This window comes from Mytilus edulis, chromosome 4 (assembly GCF_963676685.1).
Source record: "Mytilus edulis chromosome 4, xbMytEdul2.2, whole genome shotgun sequence".
Classification (NCBI taxonomy): Eukaryota; Metazoa; Mollusca; class Bivalvia; order Mytilida; family Mytilidae; genus Mytilus; species Mytilus edulis.
Window position 1 is genome coordinate 88,093,272 of NC_092347.1, and position 20,968 is coordinate 88,114,239.

Consider the following 20,968-nt stretch of genomic DNA (forward strand, 5'->3'; position numbering starts at 1 on the left):
AATTAAGGGCCAAAAAAGGGCCCAAATAAGCATTATTCTTGGTTTTCGCACAATAACTTTAGTATAAGTAAATAGAAATCAATGAAATTTTAGCACAAGGTTTATGACCACAAAAGGAAGGTTGGGATTGATTTTTGGAGTTGAGGTCACAACAGTTTATGAATTAGGGGCCAAAAAGGGGCCCTATTAAGCATTATTTTTGGCTTTTGCACCATAACTTTAGTATAAGTAAATAGAAATCTATGAAATTTAAACACAAGGTTTATGACCATAAAAGAAAGGTTGGGTTTGATTTTGGGAGTTTTGGTCCTAACAGTTTAGGAATAAGGGGCCCAAAGGGTCCAAAATTGAACTTTGTGTGATTTCATCAAAAATTGAATAATTGGGGTTCTTTGATATGCCGAATCTAACTATGTATGTAGCTTCTTAATTTTTGGTCCCGTTTTCAAATTGGTCTACATTAAGGTCCAAAGGGTCCAAAATTAATCTTAGTTTGATTTTAACAAAAATTGAATCCTTGGGGTTCTTTGATATGCTGAATTTAAAAATGTACTTAGATTTTTAATTATTGGCCTAGTTTTCAAGTTGGTCCAAATGGGGGTCCAAAATTAAACTTTGTTTGATTTCTTCAAAAATTGAATAAATGGGTTCTTTGATATGCCAAATCTAACTGTGTATGTAGATTCTTAATTTTTGGTCCAGTTTTCAAATTGGTCTACATTAAGGTCCAAAGGGTCCAAAATTAAACTAAGTTTGATTTTAACAAAAATTAAATTCTTGGGCTTATTTGATATGCTTTATCTAAATATGTACTTTGATTTTTGATTATGGGCCCAGTTTTCAAGTTGGTCCAAATCAGGATTCCATATCAAGTATTGTGCAATAGCAAGAAATTTTCAATTGCACAGTATTGCACAATAGCAAGAAATATCTAATTGCACAATATTGTGCAATAGCAATTAATTTTCAATTGGAGTTATCTTTCTTTGTATAGAAAAGTAGTTGATAATATATGTTGGAAATTTGCCAGACATGACTATGATGTCATTTTCTATTTTTATTTGCCAATAACTTTATGTAAATAACTTCATTGGAAATTTGCCAATATAAAATGTTGCTGATGAAGCTTTTTTTCCTTATCTTATCTAAAATGTTTTAGATAATGTATGTTGGAAATTTGCCAGACATGACTATGATGTCATTTTCTATTTTTATTTGCCAATAACTTTATGTAAATAACTTCATTGGAAATTTGCCAATATAAAATGTTGCTGATGAAGTTTTTTTTATTGTTTTATACAATAAACAATGTATATTCACTTTTACTACCAACCAATCTTTACCATTCAGTGATAACAAGCACTTTATTTTAGTACATTTTAATATTTTATGATGTATTTAAAAGAGTAGTTATTGTTGCAAACTCCATTAGAAATTTGAATTGATATCAGTTTTGGAAAAAGGGAAACGGGGATGTGAAAAAAGGGGGGGGGGGGTTAAATTTTTCTCATTTCAGATTTCATAAATAAAAAGAAAATTTCTTCAAACATTTTTTTGAGAGGATTAATATTCAACAGCATAGTGAATTGCTCAAAGGCAAAAAAAAACTTTTAAGTTCATTAGACCACATTCATTCTGTGTCAGAAACCTATGCTGTGTCAACTATTTAATTTTAGATTTAAATAAGAAGAAATCTTTAATTGATTTGTAAAATCTTGACATTTGTTTTGTGTAAAAAACCCATGTAATGTCAAAAATTTGATCACAATCCAAATTCAGAGCTGTATCACGCTTGAATGTTTTGTCCATACTTGCCCCAACTGTTCAGGGTTCGACCTCTGCGGTCGTATAAAGCTGCGCCCTGCGGAGCACCTGGTTTCTTATTTTAGTGAATAAACCAAACTAAAATCACCGCAGACTATAGTGCATGTGCAGGAATATTTTTATAATAAACGGGTATACTTTCAAAAATAACCTGCGTTTCAGTAACTGATAAAATTTCAGCATTAGAAGTATTTTGTCAGCATTCACAAATTAGTTTGATTATTAAAGTGTATTATAAGAACTGGGACCAATAAATTATGTCTGAACCTCTATGTATTGTTATATTAAAGAATTTCTTTACATCTCTATCAACTCATGTATAAAAAAAGGATTTAAACTTATTGTATAATTGCCAATGAGTTAACTAGCTATCAGTCCAGGTTTTGTCCTCAGAATTTTATTAGGATACAAGTTAAAATTACTTTTGCCTAGAAAATTTGTGATTGAATATAGCAGAGATGACCAAATTTAGGAAATCAACACTTTATTGTTTTAAAAATAGATAAAATGTCTGAAATCAAAACTTGATTACAAAATAGACAAACATGAGTGATGGAAAATCACCACTGGTAATATTTCTAACTTGGGACAGACACATTAACAGGTAGGGTAGCAAGAATGTAACATTTGGCTGATGTATCAGGCTGTTGTAATACCTGTATAATATAAGACAGCAGCATACAATGTAAGATTGTACAAAGATATTGAATATAGTGTTTACTCATGTTTAAATGCGCAAAGAGCATGGCACGAAAGAATTGTTCCTTAAAAACAATTATTTTGTTGCGTCTCAATTGCTTTTATGGACAAACCAACATCAGGAACACTCAGGAGCCAGAAAGAATAACCAAATCCATGTGTAAGGTCAAGTTTGCTTGCTGGATTAGGAACATCAGTTCTTTATTAAATGAAAGGTTTGAAAAATGATAGATTTTTTAATGCCAATCCTGCAACAAACTAAGCTATTTTTATGCCATGTTATAGCGGAGGGGCATTAAATGTTACCCTTCTTAGTCAATGGCCCATAGACCCATTCTCCGTCTGTTTTATTTGTATATTAGGATCTAAAAAGTTTATAGTTCAGAAGGTAAAAGACCTGAATAAATAAAACCTTGTAAAATGGTGCCTTATCTGAAATTTCTGACTGCACACGCCCACTGTCCTTGACCACATATTCATGGTTTAGCAGTTACTTTAAAACAAAGTTATCTGTCTCAACTTTTAAAGTTGCAAAGGTGAGGCTCAGGCATGCTGTTTTCAATGGCAGATGTGGCGTCAACAATGTATAAGTTCAAAGATATATTGTATGCAGTTCGCAATGAGTACCATCACATCTCATTACCATCGAGATTATAAATTGTTGCCCCTCAGTTATGGCCTATTGACTTTGAAACTTTTGCTTAGTTTACATATTAAAGTTTGTGATTAGATTAGTTTCAGGAGAGCTACTAATAGTCAATTATATTTTGTTAGGCAGTTGGATAGGCATTTGCACATCTCTTTTCCATGGAGATTGTGTGGCCTCTGATATTAAAGTCAGTGGTATTTGATATGGACTTGTATCGTCATTGGCAGTTATGTGGAAGTGATTATTTTATGCATCTTCAGTCAGTGTTTATTGTCTTCTAAAGTTTTGCATCTTCATTTTTATTTCAACCTTTGCATTTAACTATCAATTTACATACAGACTAGATACATCTCTATGGCAACAGTGTATTTATTAGATTGTATTTGGGTATTTTGGATCCTTGCAGGGTCTGTATGCCAGTTAAAACCAGGCTTACCTGACCTTGATCTCCTTTCAAGATTCATTGATAAAGGTGAAGTTTAAGTGGTCATGTCCATATGTATAAAACCTAAATTTATATTAATAGGGTAACTATATTTGGTGTATCAATTAAGGTTTATGAGATACTTGTAATGAAACCTTTATTTTAAGGACTGTAAACATAAATTCAATCATCATCTTTAAGCAGGCGAAATATTTCATTTTAGGGAACTACTGAGAAAATCTTTCATAAATTAGTGTTTTTCTTAAATCCAATGATACTGGTTTCCTGTAAGAGTAATGGCAGGTTTGATCATCCGATTATAAAATGAACTAGTTGAAATTTAACAATATATTGATTGATTGTTGTATCAAGGATTTGTTTAGTCTAACTACACAAATCCTTGGTTGTATGTTACGCTATTTTTTCTGCACTCTTCTGTAAATCGTAGCTGTCGGCACTTATTGGAGGAAGCAGTCGTGATTAGAGAAAACCACCGAGCTTCGGTAGGAAAACCTCCAATCCTAGTCAACAAAGATGAGAGGTGAATGCACCTGCCTCGTGCAGGGATCGAAATCACAACCTCTGTGTTGACAGGCTCTTGATACAGCAGATAACTATTCTATAACGAAATACCCCCTTAAATAAAGAAATAACTCGTGAGTTTGTTGGAATTTTTTTCACTTTTCACTACATTATTATACAATAATAATAATCAAATAAACATTTATTTTGAGTCGGCATTGCCATAGAATGCAAATAAAGACTTGATCATAAGCTCCAACAGAGACGTATACTACATTGTATTTTGTTTAATGTCTCTAGCTCTAGTGAGCCGTTTTAACCAACAGAGACGTATACTACATTGTATTTTGTTTAATGTCTCTAGCTCTAGTGAGCCGTTTTAACCAACAGAGACGTATACTACATTGTATTTTGTTTAATGTCTCTAGCTCTAGTGAGCCGTTTTAACCAACAGAGACGTATACTACATTGTATTTTGTTTAATGTCTCTAGCTCCAGTGAGCCGTTTTAACCAACAGAGACGTATACTACATTGTATTTTGTTTAATGTCTCTAGCTCCAGTGAGCTTTTAACCACCACACAAGTCATAACAATACGATATAAAACACACACGCAATCAGTTAAATAACACAAAATGAAGCACTAGTATAAGCATGGTGGTCATTTCCAGATTATAAGCATGTCTTGATAAGATATGTAGCAAGCTAAAAATCATCCAGGTATCTTCTATGTGATTAAATTGGATGTGGTGTTTTATAGTGACTGATTGAGTTTTTCGGATAATTACATTCGCCAGTCTGCTAAGATATTTTTTCTACTTTCTATTTATATTTTTTGCTCGTTGTTTCTGTTGTGTATTCTTGTGAGTAAAGTTGCTAGGGTATAAATTCTTCTTCCGCCATCTTACGTACCTTATAATTCATTTTTTTTTTATTAAATAGTGTAATTGGTGCTCCACATTTGCATGCTAGTTATGATTAGTATCATCTTGTTTTCAGCTGGGATAATGTTCTGGAGTATCTTCTGTTTTGTTCATTAAAGATAGTATGATTGATGATTCGTATCTTCTGGTTTGTTCATTAAAGATAGTATGATTGATGATTCGTATCTTCTGGTTTGTTCATTAAAGATAGTATGATTTATGATTCGTATCTTCTGGTATATGAAACAAGAGGCTCTCAAGAGCCTGAATCACTCACCCGTATTTCAGAGGAGGAGATTTTTAAATGTTAGCAAACTTGATGAACAAATTGTGTAAAATTGTCTTTAAAGGGCAATAACTCCTAAAGGGGTCAATTGATAATTATGGTCTTTTAACTTTTATGAAATAGTATACGCGACAGACGACGGACGCCAAGTGATGGCATAAGCTCGCATGGGGCCCTTCGGGCCCCGGTGAGCTAAAAATAGCCATGCCTAACTGTATACCTATTTGTTTTGGGAACCTGTGGTGCATGTCCTCTTTTTCCTATCTTGCAAATTGTTATTTTATATGTTTCAATAATACAGCCAATTTCATGTTTTGAATTATTTATCTTTTATTTTGCGTAGTGTACAGCATATTCGCCTCTTATTTTGTGATGTCGGTTTGAATTAAAGATCACCTTGTCTTTGGTTTTACAAATATTCGACACCCATTCAAAAAAGTTAGAGTAAAGTGCAGTTTGTTTTAACATCCCGCTTACAGTCAACTTTTGGATTTAAAAAAATGTCTGATGATCTTTGTGACTCAACTTCACTCAAGTTACTCTCATTTTATAGCCTTATGTATCACCAGGATCATATTGTCTAGCAGTTCATTTTATAGCCATATGTATCACCAGGATCATATTGTCTAGCAGTTCATTTTATAGCCTTATGTATCACCAAGATCATATTGTCTAGCAGTTCATTTTATAGCCTTATGTATCACCAAGATCATATTGTCTAGCAGTTCATTTTATAGCCATATGTATCACCAGGATCATATTGTCTAGCAGTTCATTTTATAGCCATATGTATCACCAGGATCATATTGTCTAGCAGTTCATTTTATAGCCTTATGTATCACCAGGATCATATTGTCTAGCAGTTCATTTTATAGCCTTATGTATCAGGATCATATTGTCTAGCAGTTCATTTTACAACCTTATGTATCACCAGGATCATATTGTCTAGCAGTTTATTTTATAGCCTTATGTATCACCAGGATCATATTGTCTAGCAGTTCATTTTATAGCCTTAATGTATCACCAAGATCATATTGTCTAGCAGTTCATTTTATAGCCTTAATGTATCACCAGGATCATATTGTCTAGCAGTTCATTTTATAGCCTTATGTATCACCAAGATCATATTGTCTAGCAGTTCATTTTATAGCCTTATGTATCACCAGGATCATATTGTCTAGCAGTTCATTTTATAGCCTTATGTATCACCAGGATCATATTGTCTAGCAGTTCATTTTATAGCCTTATGTATCACCAGGATCATATTGTCTAGCAGTTCATTTTATAGCCTTATGTATCACCAGGATCATATTGTCTAGCAGTTCATTTTATAGCCTTATGTATCACCAGGATCATATTGTCTAGCAGTTCATTTTATAGCCTTATGTATCACCAAGATCATATTGTCTAGCAGTTCATTTTATAGCCTTATGTATCACCAGGATCATATTGTCTAGCAGCGCCGGTCTATAAAGTGTATCATAATTAAGAATGTACCAAATGTCATAATAATCTAAAATCTTAAGTTTTAAAGGCAAATGTTCTGTCCTAAAATAGAACTCAAAAGATTTGGGAACTTAGAGAAAATTTAAAATATATAGAGAAACTAAGAAAGTTCTCATGATACGAGCGATCACAGAGACTAAATAAAATAACAGAGACTTTGAAAACAGATTCTCATTGCTAATTCTTCTCTTTTCTCCTACGTGCAACAAAACTAGTCAGTAAATAGTAAAATCATTTTATTGACTATAATTCATTCATATAAATTCTGTTTTTCTTTCAACTCTCATGGTTATTGTAAAACTATAGTAATAACAAACTTAACAGCAAGGTGTGGATCAAATTTTCAGTAACAGGACAGACCATTTAACTATTATTCTCAATGAAATGATGTATTTGAAGAAATAATAGTCCCAAATATCAATAATAAAATATTCCAAATTGTGGTTAAAATTAAATGCCAAAATAATGATACTGAATATCAAAGGAAAATCTAGCTATTTTAATGATTAATGAGTAAGAAACATGAATCATACATTATGAAGATTGGAAAGCATAAATGTTCCTACTATTTTATGGCTTTTGTATTGTTGTGTTGTGTAAAAGAAATCGTCATCAAACGATTAAAAAATATTGGCTATATAGAGACATAATTTTACAGGTTTATTGTGGGTTCTTTCGACTCTTGTTTCAAAGTAATGATAGTTTTTGCAGCTCTGATTCCAGTTTCATAGGCACCGTGGGCTGTAGAATAGAAATTATAACTTGTCGCCTCTCCTGCAAACAGTAATCTTGGATTCTGAAAAATACAAGAATGAATATTGAAATTTGGTTTATTCACTTCAGACTTTCTTGCATTTTACTGGCATTTTTTTTTTAAAAGATTGCACATTTAAAGTAAAACACGTATACAAGAAAGAAGCGAGTAACTACACTGTTGTCTTTCACTGCACTTTATATGACACAAGCGTCGTGACAATTTGGTTTATAATAACTTTTTTTTTTAGTTAGATACAAAATATAAGGTTATATATAGAAGCTTAGCTAGCAACATTCATATAAGCTGTGACAGAAATTTCAAATGCTTTACCTGATTCGAAGGTAAGGATTCACAAAGTGCTTCAAAATCTCCATCTTGTGTTCGTGTGGATACGTAACTATAACCACCGCCTATAAACTGGTTACTCTGCCATTGGGATCTATAGTAATAGAAGAACATTTGAATGCAGATCACATACATTGTAGAAGAATACACGCAATATGAAAGAAAAATAAGAACAGTGCATTGTTGCGGTTGTCCAAAGTCAGGAGCCTCTGGCCTTTGTTAGTCTTGTATGTTTTTTTTTCAAATTTAAGTTTATTTATATGTTTTTGGGTTAAGTATGACGTCCATTTTCACTGAAATAATACACATTTTTTAAGGAGCCACCTGAGGATAACCTCCGGTTGCAGGATTTTCACGCTGCGTTGAAAATCCATTGCCGGTTGTCTTTGGATGTTATCTGCTCTTTGGAGGGGTTGTTGTCTCTTTGACATATTCCCCATTTCCATTCTCAATTTTATTATTTGTGGATAATTCAAATGTCTGCCTTTCACCCCGGTCGACCTACTTCGAATAATCAACTAGTTCGCCGTTCATTTGTTCCTTTCTTTAATATGCATGTAATATTTGCCACTGGCAGTAAATTGCGCAACAATTAATCATCAAAGAATATAACCAGGCAAAACAATCTTAACAATTTTAAAATCTCATAAATCCGTTAAGAAGATACAAATCAAAACAACAAACAAACTGAGGGAGCTGCATGCACATCCATATGAGACAGACTGGTTGTCTTAACAGGGCATACACGTCTTCTGCTATGCATGTATCATACCCCAAATCAGCACTAAGTACAAATGTCGCAATCAAACGAACAGTCCGGTATCTAAAGATCAAATACCGCGAATACATGTTGTATTATAATCCTTTTATTTGTATAAACTGCCCTTTGGTGACCTCTTTTCCAAGGGCTTTGTATAGAAGAGGGACAAAAGATACCAAAGGGACAGTCAAACTCATGGATAGAAAATAAACTGACAACGCCATGGATAAAATTGAAAAAAGACAGACAGACAAATAATAGTACACATTACATATCATAGAAAACTAGAGACTATGCAACACAAACCCCACCAAACACTGGGAGTGATCTCAGATGCTCCGGAAGGGTAAGCCGATCCTGCTCTACATGTGGCACCCGTCGTGTTGCTCATGTTATTACAAACCAGGTAAATAGTCTAATTCGGTTGGTCATATTCATGAAAAGGGAAAGGGATTGTAGTTACGACATAAGGAACATATCTAATATCATCTGTGAAACGGTTATTCCATAACGGTCAACCAACTTGTGATGGTGTCCGTAAAATTTACGAAGGGATGATTTCAACTTCACCATTTGGAACTCTTGGTTTAATAGCTTCCTGGTGAGCAGCAACCCTCTATCAAGGAAATCATGATAGGAAATACAAATACGGCAATATCGTTTCAATTGGGAGATATATACTCCGTATACAGGCACTGCTGGATTGTTGCTACTTAGAAATGGAAGGTTCACAATTTGGAACCTGAAATCATCGTTTTTGCCGTAAAGTTTTCTTTTCAACCGAACCTCATTGTCAATTTCTAGATGTAAGTCATAATATGAGGCCGACTTAACTGTATCTATTGTATCCGTTATCTCTATTCAATGGGATAGATGCGTTCAACATGGTCTCCAAATTTTGAATTAATTAGTGAGAGAACACCATCTATATAGCGGAAAGTAAAGTTGAAGGATATTGCTAACGTCATATATTTCTTCCTTAAAGTTCCTGTATGAAGTCAGCCTGATAATAATGAAGAAACGATTCGGCACGAAAAGGGACACACTTGGTTCCCATTGGAATGCTGACATTCCGTTGAAAAGACACGTCCTTGAAACGTAACAAATATATTGTCAATTAAGAAATCAAGCATCTTGATAATGTCAGTTACAGATATTTTTTTGTTTGATTCAGAGTGATCCTTTACAAACTTAAGTATAATTTTTCTCTACTTAAAACAAGACACTGTTATCTACGTTGGCCATTCTTTTTTATGAAACAAAGCAATACCAACTCTTTCAATTTGTCTTTTAGTTTGGAATGGGGAATACTTGTGTAAAGTGTAGAAAAGTCAATTGTATTAATACTATTGCAAGAAGAAAGAGTCTTAGCTGCTATGATATTGTAAATATTAATTGGTTTTCATCCTTATATAATAAATATCATATTGTTCTGGTAGGTTTTAGTCACCACAGCAACGTTGTAATACTCTCGTGTACTTACCTGTATATATTATCTGGTTTTGGTATATCTTCGTCACCACAGAAACACTGCAGTAGTCTCGTGCATACTTTCGAAACGTCTATGTCGCTCAATGTAGTTGACAATTCGGCACCTTCTCCTACCAACCAACCACAAAGTACGTTAGGTCGTCCGGTACAACGTTCAAATCCGGTAATGTCAAGATACCATGGGTTCCCATCTACCTAAATATGAATAATTATAATAATGATTAAACGTAAAATTAAAAGCATTTAAGAATTTTAACTTTTGAAATTCCAAATAACAACCTTTTCGTTAATAAATTTGTTTTTTAAGATGTGGTGCTTTTGAATTTTTCATATAAGTCTATGGGGATAAATGGAAACTACAGCAGAAATAAGAAATGAACTTGCTTCTTATATCGATATGCAGTATTTGACATATATCGATAATTGTTCACAGATGCTGAAATTTATCATAGACTATTAAAGCAAAGGTAACTATGTTCACTTCTATATTTGTAGTTTTCGAAAGAACACTGATTGCTAAGCTCCTATCAGCCGGGTATGGCGCCACATAGTCGGACGCATATTGCCGTTATCTGTCTTAGCTCGCTCGTCCATCATGATGTATGACTTTTGTATAAATAAACAGATTTATACGTGGCATATTCCATTTCGGCCCCGTTATTATTCTTTAACCCATACCAGTACCTCGGCTTACAACTTGGTCTAATATGGAAGTCTCAGAGTGATAACTGTATTATCTGAATGTAGTTTTTCACACAATATCGATACTTTTGCACACTCTTTTCACCGAAATCTATAATTAAATTTTCACAGTATATCGATAAAATTGAGAATGGAAATGGGGAATGTGTCAGAGATAACAATCCGATGTTTATTTTTTCACACTCTACATACCGTGTCTATGCATTGAGCTCAGCATTACTATATTGTATTTTTCTGTTCATTCGCGCCTAATTAGCCAACGTGAGTCAATATGTAATTCTAACAGGTTGGATATAACCATAGGAAGGAGCAGACAGGAAGAATGCAATTAAAGATAATTAAAGCTTATCGTGATAGTTGTTTTAATCATACATGTATTATGTGGAGTTCCTTGAGAATATTTATTTTCAAGGAGTCGGCATAGAATATTTTCACCTTACGTAAACATTCACCTTTAACATTTTCGTCGTTCCCTGTTTACCAATTTCTGTTTGAAGTTGTTCTTGCATTGCATCTGAAGTCCAAACAAATTGCACGCCACTATATGACTCACACCAGAATGGTTTATTCCATGCCAAAAACACTTTAACAAGAGTGGAAAACCCAACGTTTTGTATTGCATGAATCTTTTTGTCTGGTAATGATGGACAGAACATTGAGGTCATGTGATCTTTTAAATAACCAATTGGAACCGTCACGATCACATGCTTTGATTTATACACCGAACCGTCAAAACATTCAACAGAACAAATATTTCTTTTCTTCCACTTAATCACTTTTACAGGCTTACGTAGAGCAACTTTTTGTTTTGGAATATCTTTCTTCAGCACATCAAAAACGGACCCAAAGCCAAATTTGAGATCAGTAATGCCATGACCCTCACACATTATATAGCGTCCAGGAAAGGCAACGTCGTCCAAAGACGCACAACAATTGTCCCCAAGCTCCCATTTCAAGCGCCATTTATACAAAGCTTTCTGTATATCATAGTCTGTATTCTCACAACTTTCCAAATACTCATCGAAGCCTTCAGAATAATGAGTAGCGAAGGATTTTGTCATAAAATTTCTAAATATTGCCTTTTCAAACTTTGACGGTTCAATTTCCGATATAATATCAGTAATCTGTTGACACTCTTTCGGAGCACTATTGATAGATTTACAATACAAATCCTCCATGGCCTTTGACACTTGACAAACAATATTTCTATTAATCAAGCTTCCGTTCTCTGTCCGGAATTCATGTACATCGTAAATACTGGCAGATGAAGGACTTATGTAGGAGCTTTGATTTCGGTTATGGACGAGTCGATTTTCTACGGCAATGTCGTACAAAGGATTTCCTGTCTGTCCATGGATCCACTCTGCTCCAAGATCAATGTGTCCATATTCTGTATGATAAAGATAACACACACATTAAACTATTTTTTTTCTTTAAAAATAAAAAAAAAAACAGTATAAAAAATAGAATATATGACAGTTTGAATTTCTTTGGATTTTAATTTTACAACGACCATAATTAACCTTAAAATACCACGTGATCCACATACAAGATGTCTTTAAATCTTAAAGCTCTATCAAACTGAAAACGCATTTTTCATATATTCATAAAAATTAGGAGATGGTGTTTGATCGCATAGGAGACAACTATCAACTAAAGACTGGGACAATTATGCATCTACGCTTTACAGTTATCCTCGTACCATAACATTAACCTAGTCCAAAACTTTAACATCTTTTGAAGGCTCTTTTAGCTGTGACGCTACGTCTATTCATAATTATTAGGGAACAATTAACAAATTAACTTACAAAAAAAAGGGGGTGGTTATGTTTTTTCCAATATTTTTTTATTCTGATCCCCAATTTAGCGAGAGAAAACAATTGTGCAGATGACAAAAAAAAAATCGAAATCCACATTTCCCCATACATTCTAGTGTTACATTTTGAAAAAATGATTTGATTGATAGTGTCGAAAAACTAAATAAAAGTGCGAAAAAAAATCAGAGTCAGTCAACCAGCATTTAAAGGTCCCTTATGACGTCTTGAAAGGCTATATTCAATTTTATACAAATACTAATAAGAGTACGTGGCCTTTCAAGACTTCATTATAATTTGGACTGATTATTTACCCATATCGTATGTAAGCTGTCACAATTAAAAAGGGAAACAAAAAGACTCATTTATGATTGATGGTAACCTTGGAAAGGCTCATTGCTTGGGACATGCATATACAGTATGTGACATAAGTAACCATATAACTACACATATTCATTAAGAATAAAAATCAGTCGAAGAAATACCAGTATTGATAGTCTTTATTCTTCCCCCGAGGTAATCTTGTGCTTCTAACACTAGTATGTTGTTTACACCATTCTGTAGTAGTTTCTGCGCTGCTGCGATGCCCGCCATTCCTCCACCGACGATAATAACGTTAAATTCGACATTTTCAAGACTCGTTTCCATGTATTTGTAGTAACTACAATAGAAGAATTTTGAACATTAAAATCCTAGCCTGGTAATAATAATTATTGAAACCCCCCTTTTTTCTGTTGATAATTTGTAATTTTAAAGATTACAAGCTTTTCGATCGCCTCTTTCCAGTCTTTTCTTATATATGGCATCTTACTCACTTTGTCAACGTAAACTATATTGCCTGAGCTACACATATACGATGCAGTGAAATAAACATCTAATACAAACAAAGTAATTATAATCTAACAAGCTAATAATCCTAACCACTTACCACGTCTTATTTTTAAAACTGACTATTTTAGAAGTTGTTAAACTATTTTCACAATTTTTTTTACATAATGAAATTAAATATTTCCGAAGACAACATTTTAGTGTTAATGTGACCAGGACCAATTTTAATCCGTTGGACACTAATCTTTTTCTAAAGATACTGTTATTATATGTGCTTTTGTATGATATTTTGAACTCAGTTTAGGTCTAAGGTCTGGTACTATCCAGACCTTGGTGATAAAGTTTAAAGTATTGGTATTCCGTCTTTGATTTACTATAGCCGGTAAACCCCCGGTTATAATAACAGTTATAACAATATGAACATGTAGTTATAATCTATTTAGAATTTCAATTTCGATTCAAATTCTTTATCAAAATAAAAGTTGTAAAAGCAAGATCATTCGAGAAATCGCTCTAGATACAAGTATATGTCATTGACAGAGAACGTATACCTTGCTCCTTGATTTATAATATATATCTGAATGATTCATATTCATAGCGATATTACAACTCCACTTCAGTGTATAGTTATGAGTATAAAACATATATTACAATGACCGCGAAACCATAGACACGGGTTCATGTACCCCCCTTTTTTTGGTGTTTTTATATTTTAGTAAATTTTTAATATTTCAACTTATTATATTATTCTTATCTATTCATCATATTTTCAAGTATCATTAGAGGAATGGCTCGTAAACACTACTGTTATTGGAAGATTCAATGTATTAATAAGAGCAAGACTTGAACACATTTTTCAAAATACTTTAATAAAATACATTATTCATATGTTATAGAAAAACTTAAAATGATAAATAAAACACCATAGAAATGAAAACAGCAATGGAGAACATGTCTCAAACGCCTGTGGTTGAAATAAATCTTACAGAAAAATCTATACGTTCTGTTTAGAGAACTATAGAAAAAAACCTTCAACAAACGATTTCTATTGAAAAAAATGTAAGTACAATATTAAAAGAAATAAACTAAATTTATATTGAATATACAGTATAAGTAAAAATGATCTAAATGTACGAACCAGGTCTATTCTTGGTCATAAGATCTCTAACAATGAGTATGTATACTACAATGTAAACAAAACAATGACCCCAATGACTAGAAGGTAATATGTATTTAGAAAGAACAAGATTAAATGATTAATCACTGTTATTACGTCAAGAAGCTGGTCCGTGTCAATACAATACGACGCGTGTTTACTTTACTGCGACGTCCACAGACTTTTTCATACTTATAAGACAAATTTATCCACTTTGTTTTAACGCGTTCAGGAAAGAAATTACAAAAAAGTACCTGAAGATCGTCTGTGAAATGTAAGGTGGGTGTTAAAAATACACTTGTGATATCAGTTTTGTAAATCCTGTTTTTTGAGTTTATTTTTTCATTTTGTTATATAAAAAAAAATATATGGAGAATGAGATCTTATATATTTCCTGTTTTGATAACCTTTTAAACTTTGAAGATTAGAAATTAAGGTTCAACGTTTGTTCGTTTAAAGATATTTGAATGGGTAAACGGACATAAAGTCACATGTTAGAGTCACATGTCATCGGACACCATCTCATTTGAGGCTTAGTATACTGATACCAATGAGTACCATGTATACGTAATTGGGTGATATCTCGGATCATAATGAAATTTTATTAAAAATTGTTGAACTACATCTGAATCTTTCTATATAGTTCCCACCAATTTGATTTCAAATTCATATTGAATCATAGAAAAATTGGTTTGAACAAACCTCCAAACGATTTATTATTCTGTAATGAGGAGTACTCAAATTGCATCCATGCTAAAATTCACATCCTTAAAAATCGAAACACAGATGTTTTGTTGCATTTCTTCAAAATTTGGAACAGTTTGACATTATTCTATGTATACGTTTCATTTTTAGCTGACCAGGCCCAATGAGCCAAGTGAGCTTTTCTCAACACAGTCACTTGGCGTCCGTCGTCCGTCGCTCGTTTACTTTTACAAAAATCTTCTCCTCTGAGACTATTGGGCCAAATATAATCAAACTTTGCTACAATCATCATTAGGGGATCTAGTTTAAAAAATGTATCCGATTACCCGGCAAAACAACCAAAATGGCCACCATGGCTACAAATAGAAAATAGGGGTAAAATGTAATTTCCGGCTTATATCTCTGAAACCAAAGTATTTAGAGCAAATCTGACATGACATAAACTTGTTAATCAGATCAAGATCTATTTACCTTACAATTTTAAGATAAATCAGACAACCTGTTGATGGGTTGCTGCCCCTGAATTGGTAATTTTAAGGAAATTTTGCCGTTTTTGATTATTATCTTGAATAATAGTATATATAGAGATAAACTGTGGACAGCAATAACGTTCAGCCAAGTGAGATCTACAAATAAGTCAACATGACCAAATGATCAAGTGACCCCTTAAGGAGTTATTGTCCTTTATGGCAAATTTTTTAACAATTTTTTTAAAATTTTTGTAATCTTACAAAAATATTGTCCTCTGAAACTACGGAGACAAATTTAACCAAACTTGGTCACAATAATGATTAGGGTATCTAGTTTTAAAAAATGTGTCAGATGACCCTGCCTGCCAATCAAAATGGCCGACATGGGTTAAAATAGATAAGAAAATAGAACATTCAGTTTTTGACTTTTATCTCTCAGTGAAATATAACGGTTGCATCATTTCACGCATCAATTGTAAAATAAAAATATCAGATGAGCGACACAGGCTCCTTGGGGTCCCTACTTTAAGAAGTGGATGCTTGTAACATATGTAATTTGCTTAGTTTTAAAAGATGACTATTTATAGGCGTCGAATGGGGGCGTTTCCGTAGGTATGATTTCCCCCAGTTAAAACCTCATCTGTTGATATACTGTGAACGTTTAGTAAATATTTTAATACATTTACCTATTTTGAAGACGAGCAAAATGTCAATAAATAAATAAATACAAATTATTAAGCCCATAAAAAAACTTGTACGATTCTCGGTACTATTTTTGCTAAATTGGTTCCAATTATGTACTCGGTGTAATGTTGGTAGACGGATGTTTCAATTCCAGGGGATACAATCACTAAAAAAATTGATATACACGAACCTTAAAAGTTTAGTCACACAAATTCTAACTGAAAATTAAGTGTATTGTAGGCCTTACTTAGATTGATTTGGCTATTTTTGAAACTATAAAGAAGCCAAGGTCTCAACTCCTTGATGCAAAGTTGGCCTTGGATGGATTTGGCTTTTTTATTAGGTTATATTTAGTCATATAGCTCTTCAATTGTTTCGGTTCTTATAAATCCTTGGCTTTCAAATATTTGGCTTTGAGCGTTCCAGATGAAGGTTAATCTAGAAAAAAGCTTCGAACGCCTGTTTATAACGTGTTGTTTTCATTTACATCACTGGGTCGATACCTCTGCTGGTGGACTATTAGTCCCGAAGGGTATCATCAGCTCAACACCTTGGCACTGACATGATTTATAACGATCCTTTCTAAAATTATCCGTTTACACATTTTGAAAAAATAAAGAAACTAAGGTTTCAACTCCCTCAGGCAAAGTTGTTCTAAGATGGATTTGGTTATTGTATTAAATTTGAGAATGGAAATGTGGAATATGTCAAAAAGACAACAGCCCGACTAAAGATCGCATAACAGCCAAAGGCCACCGATTGGTCTTCAAAACAGTGAAAAAATCCCGCATCCGGAGGCGGGCTTCAACTGGTCCCTAAATAAAAATGTGTACTAGTTCAGTGAAAATGGACGTCATGCTTAAACACCATAACACATGATTAAACTAAAATTTATTTTTTTAATATATAACGAAGGCCAGATACTCCTCACTTGGGACAAGCTCAAAAATGTTGCAGGGTTAAACATATCTAGTGAGATTTCAACCCTCACTCTATACATCTGGATCACTCTATACATCTGGAACAACGTAGAATAAAGAAATACACAGCAATACGCACAGTAAAACTCAGGTAAAAAAAAATCGAGTGCCAGAATAGGTAATAAAAGTAACTAAGCAAAATGACAATGATATATAAATTAACAAAGGACTATTAGTAGTTACTGGTATGCCAGCTCTAGAAGTCAATTGAATTGATGTGAAGATTATTTCATCATCATATGAAAATCAAGCATCGATGGAGGTTTAGTATCATACCATCATAAAATATATGAGAAGAACATGTCCGTATCATGCCAACAACTGGTTTTATAATAAATGTGTTTCTTTCCGATGAAAAGACCATATGAGTGAATCAATATTTATAACAAATATGCGATCTCTAATGACCTGACACCAGTATCGTAGATATATCCCTTCTGAATAATGAGTCTGTTTGAAAGTTTGTTTAGCTTTTGAAATGAATGAAGACATTTTTGTGCTTTGTAAGGAATATTACCATCAAACATGAATTTGAAATTCCTGAACTTTTAAGAAGTCTGGATGTTGATTTATATTTCCAAATAATGTCCTTGTACCGATGATAAAATATAGTAAATAATATAAGGTTATTTTGGTCATATAGTTCTTCAATTTTTTCGGCTCTTATTAATCATTGGCTTTGAAGTTTCAAATATCTGGCGTTGAGCATTCCTAAAGGAGGTAAACCCAGAAAAGTGCTTCGGACGCATGAAATTCATATTACGTGTTGATTTTATTTCTAACATCACTTGGTGATACCTCTGCTGGTGGACTATCAGTACCCAAGGGTATCAACAACTTAGTAGTCAGTACTTCAGCACTGACATGATTTATAACTAACCTTTCTAAAATTGTCTTTTTAAAATTTGAAATTATAAAGAAACTAAGGTTTCAACTCCCTCAGGCACAGTTGTCCTTCTATGTATTTGATTATTTTTTTATGTTATTTTTGGTCATACAGCTTTTTAATTGTTTCGTTTCTTATAAATCCTTGGCTTTTAAATGTTTGGCTTTGAGTATTCCTGATGAAGGTAAATCCATAAAAGCGCTTCGAACGCAAGCATTTATAACGTGTTGTTTGCATGTTTTCATATGAAATTGTTTATAACAAAGTTTCCAGTTGAACTTCTGTTAGGAGGAACAAATAGACGTTGCCAACTGTTGACTATCAGTCCCGAGGGTATCATCAGCTAATTAGCCAGTACTCCGGCACTGGCATGCTTTATAAAAATACTTTCTACACTTGTCCTTATTAAATTTTTAGATTATAAAGAGACTAAGGTTTCAACTACTTCAGGCAAAGTTTGTCTTAAATGGATTTGGCTATTTTAAGTTATGTTGGTCATATAGCTTTTCAATTGTTTTAGTTTTTATAAATCATTGGCTTTCAAATATTTGGCTTTGAGCGTTCCTGATGGACGTCTGGTTATCCAAACCTCTCGTATGAACAAAACGTCCATATATTTAAACATTGTTCGAATTTATTAAAAGGTCTTAAAATGATTTCTTGTTATGTAAAAAAAAAGTGTATTTGCGGTACATTCACGTCATCATCATCATCATTACCAATTTTTACGTTATTACTGTTTCATCTTTTTTTCAATAGATAGACTCGTAAAGTATTCTATATTTTGAATTATTGCAAGCTCATATTAATACTGTATTGTAATTTATTGTTATTCGGAGCTGACTTCATAAGTATGGTTTACTTGTGTCCAATCCATTTTACTTTGAGTAAATAAAATAAGTTAAACGGATAGAAAAAAGTCTTTTATCAAATACAAATTCATATAAAAATCAAATTTTGAAAATTTGTAATTCAACAACATTAAACGGTTCAAATGATAAAGTAACAGAAAAAAAAGTTAAATCACAAAAATACTGAACCCCGAGAAAAATTCATAACGGAAAGTCCCTAATCAAATGGCAAAATCAAAAGCACAAACACATCAAGCGAATGGACAACAAGTCTCATATTCCTGACTTGGTATATGTATTTTCTTATGCAGACAATGTTGGATGTGCAATTCGGTAACTAATTTCTTTTCAGTGATAATCGAAGTCAAAATTTGAAAAAGAAACAACGTTTTACTGTTTGTCTGTTGATATAAAATAACAATTTATAACATAACCGATTTTTTCCCATATGTAGAAAAATAGTCCAGAATATATAAAATAAATAATTATCTTAATAAACAATGAAAATACATTCTTACCTAAAACAGATTTCTCAACTGTACACGTAAAACTCTCAATTTGTACGGAAATAATATGTTTACAAATGTTATTACGGTAGAAATTGTTTATTTTCTTAGTGAAAACAGTTCAAGTGATACTTGTATTTTGTTATAAAGGTCATTTAAATAATAAACTTATAGATTGTATTACAACTGTTAGTCCATCTCAATATACTTGAATGGTGTCCGTGTGTATTGGTACTACCAACATTTATGTCACATGTTCGACTGATGCACATAACAATACGTATTAATGTTTTACGCATTGTAAATAAAAAATGGAACATATATTGTGATGTTGAAAATATTCTTATTTTATACCATTTATTCATGTATTAGTTCAATTATATTTTTTCGGTGGTTTATAGACGTGGTACTTGTCTATCCCAAATTCATGTATTTGGTTTTGATGTTATATTTGTTATTCTCGTGGGATTTTGTCTGATGTTTGGTCCGTTTCTGTGTATGTTACATTTAAATGTTGTGTCGTTGTTCTCCTCTTATATTTAATGCGTTTCCCCCGGTTTTAGTTTGTTACCCCGATTTTGTTTTTTGTCCATGGATTTATGAGTTTTGAACAGCGGTATACTACTGTTGCCTTTATCTATCCAATTTTGTGCACACGACAATCCAATCTGGAGGTAAAATAATAATTAAGAAAATATGGCACACGCAGAATCATATTAAGTAATTAGTCTGATCATTTAATCCTTTCTATGTTCGCATACCCGAAAACAAAATAGGTGAGTAGAAAGACGAAATCAGCGGATTCGGCTTGATTAAAAGTTTGTTTCGTGTTTCATCAGTATTGTGATATTCCGTGGAGAAGAAACGCGCTTCAGACACATAGACATATAATTATATATATATATCTGGTATCTGTGATTATTTTGTTTCTTCTGAGCAAAGATTGCATGATCATGGTCATCGTCAATAATATTGATATATAGGAGACGTAAAGTGACTCAATATACGTCTTCTTCTCTTCATGCAGTCCCTATAAAATATCTTTTACAAACCATACAGTCGCTGTTGAATATGATACTTCACATAAAAATGAAAGTATCTTCTCTACATATTTCTATACTTATTTCATTGTATAAATTTCTATAACAAATGCCCGTTCATACCAATACAAACGTACAGCTATCATTGAATGTTACTATT

General features: G+C 32.8%; 1 protein-coding gene across 3 annotated transcripts; it reads right to left on the reverse strand.

Moving 5' to 3' along the window:
- Positions 1-7,054: 7,054 nt before the first annotated feature.
- On the reverse strand, positions 7,055-19,885 carry LOC139520894 (spermine oxidase-like). 3 transcript variants are annotated; one of them, XR_011663973.1, is made up of 6 exons: positions 14,669-14,747; positions 13,188-13,363; positions 11,341-12,278; positions 9,482-10,381; positions 7,921-9,311; positions 7,055-7,629 (listed from the first exon to the last, which is right to left on the reverse strand). XR_011663973.1 is itself a non-coding variant. In XM_071313921.1 (6 exons), exons 2-6 carry the CDS (start codon positions 13,348-13,350, stop codon positions 7,486-7,488), a joined length of 1,557 nt encoding a protein of 518 aa, XP_071170022.1. In that variant the 5' UTR covers positions 13,351-13,363; positions 19,781-19,885; the 3' UTR covers positions 7,055-7,485. The 3 variants fall into 3 exon arrangements, 2 of the variants coding, with proteins under 2 accessions (XP_071170022.1, XP_071170021.1); XM_071313921.1 differs by lacking the exon at positions 14,669-14,747 and adding an exon at positions 19,781-19,885 and having other exon boundaries at positions 7,921-8,029; positions 10,179-10,381; XM_071313920.1 differs by having other exon boundaries at positions 7,921-8,029; positions 10,179-10,381; positions 14,669-14,851.
- Positions 19,886-20,968: the final 1,083 nt, after the last annotated feature.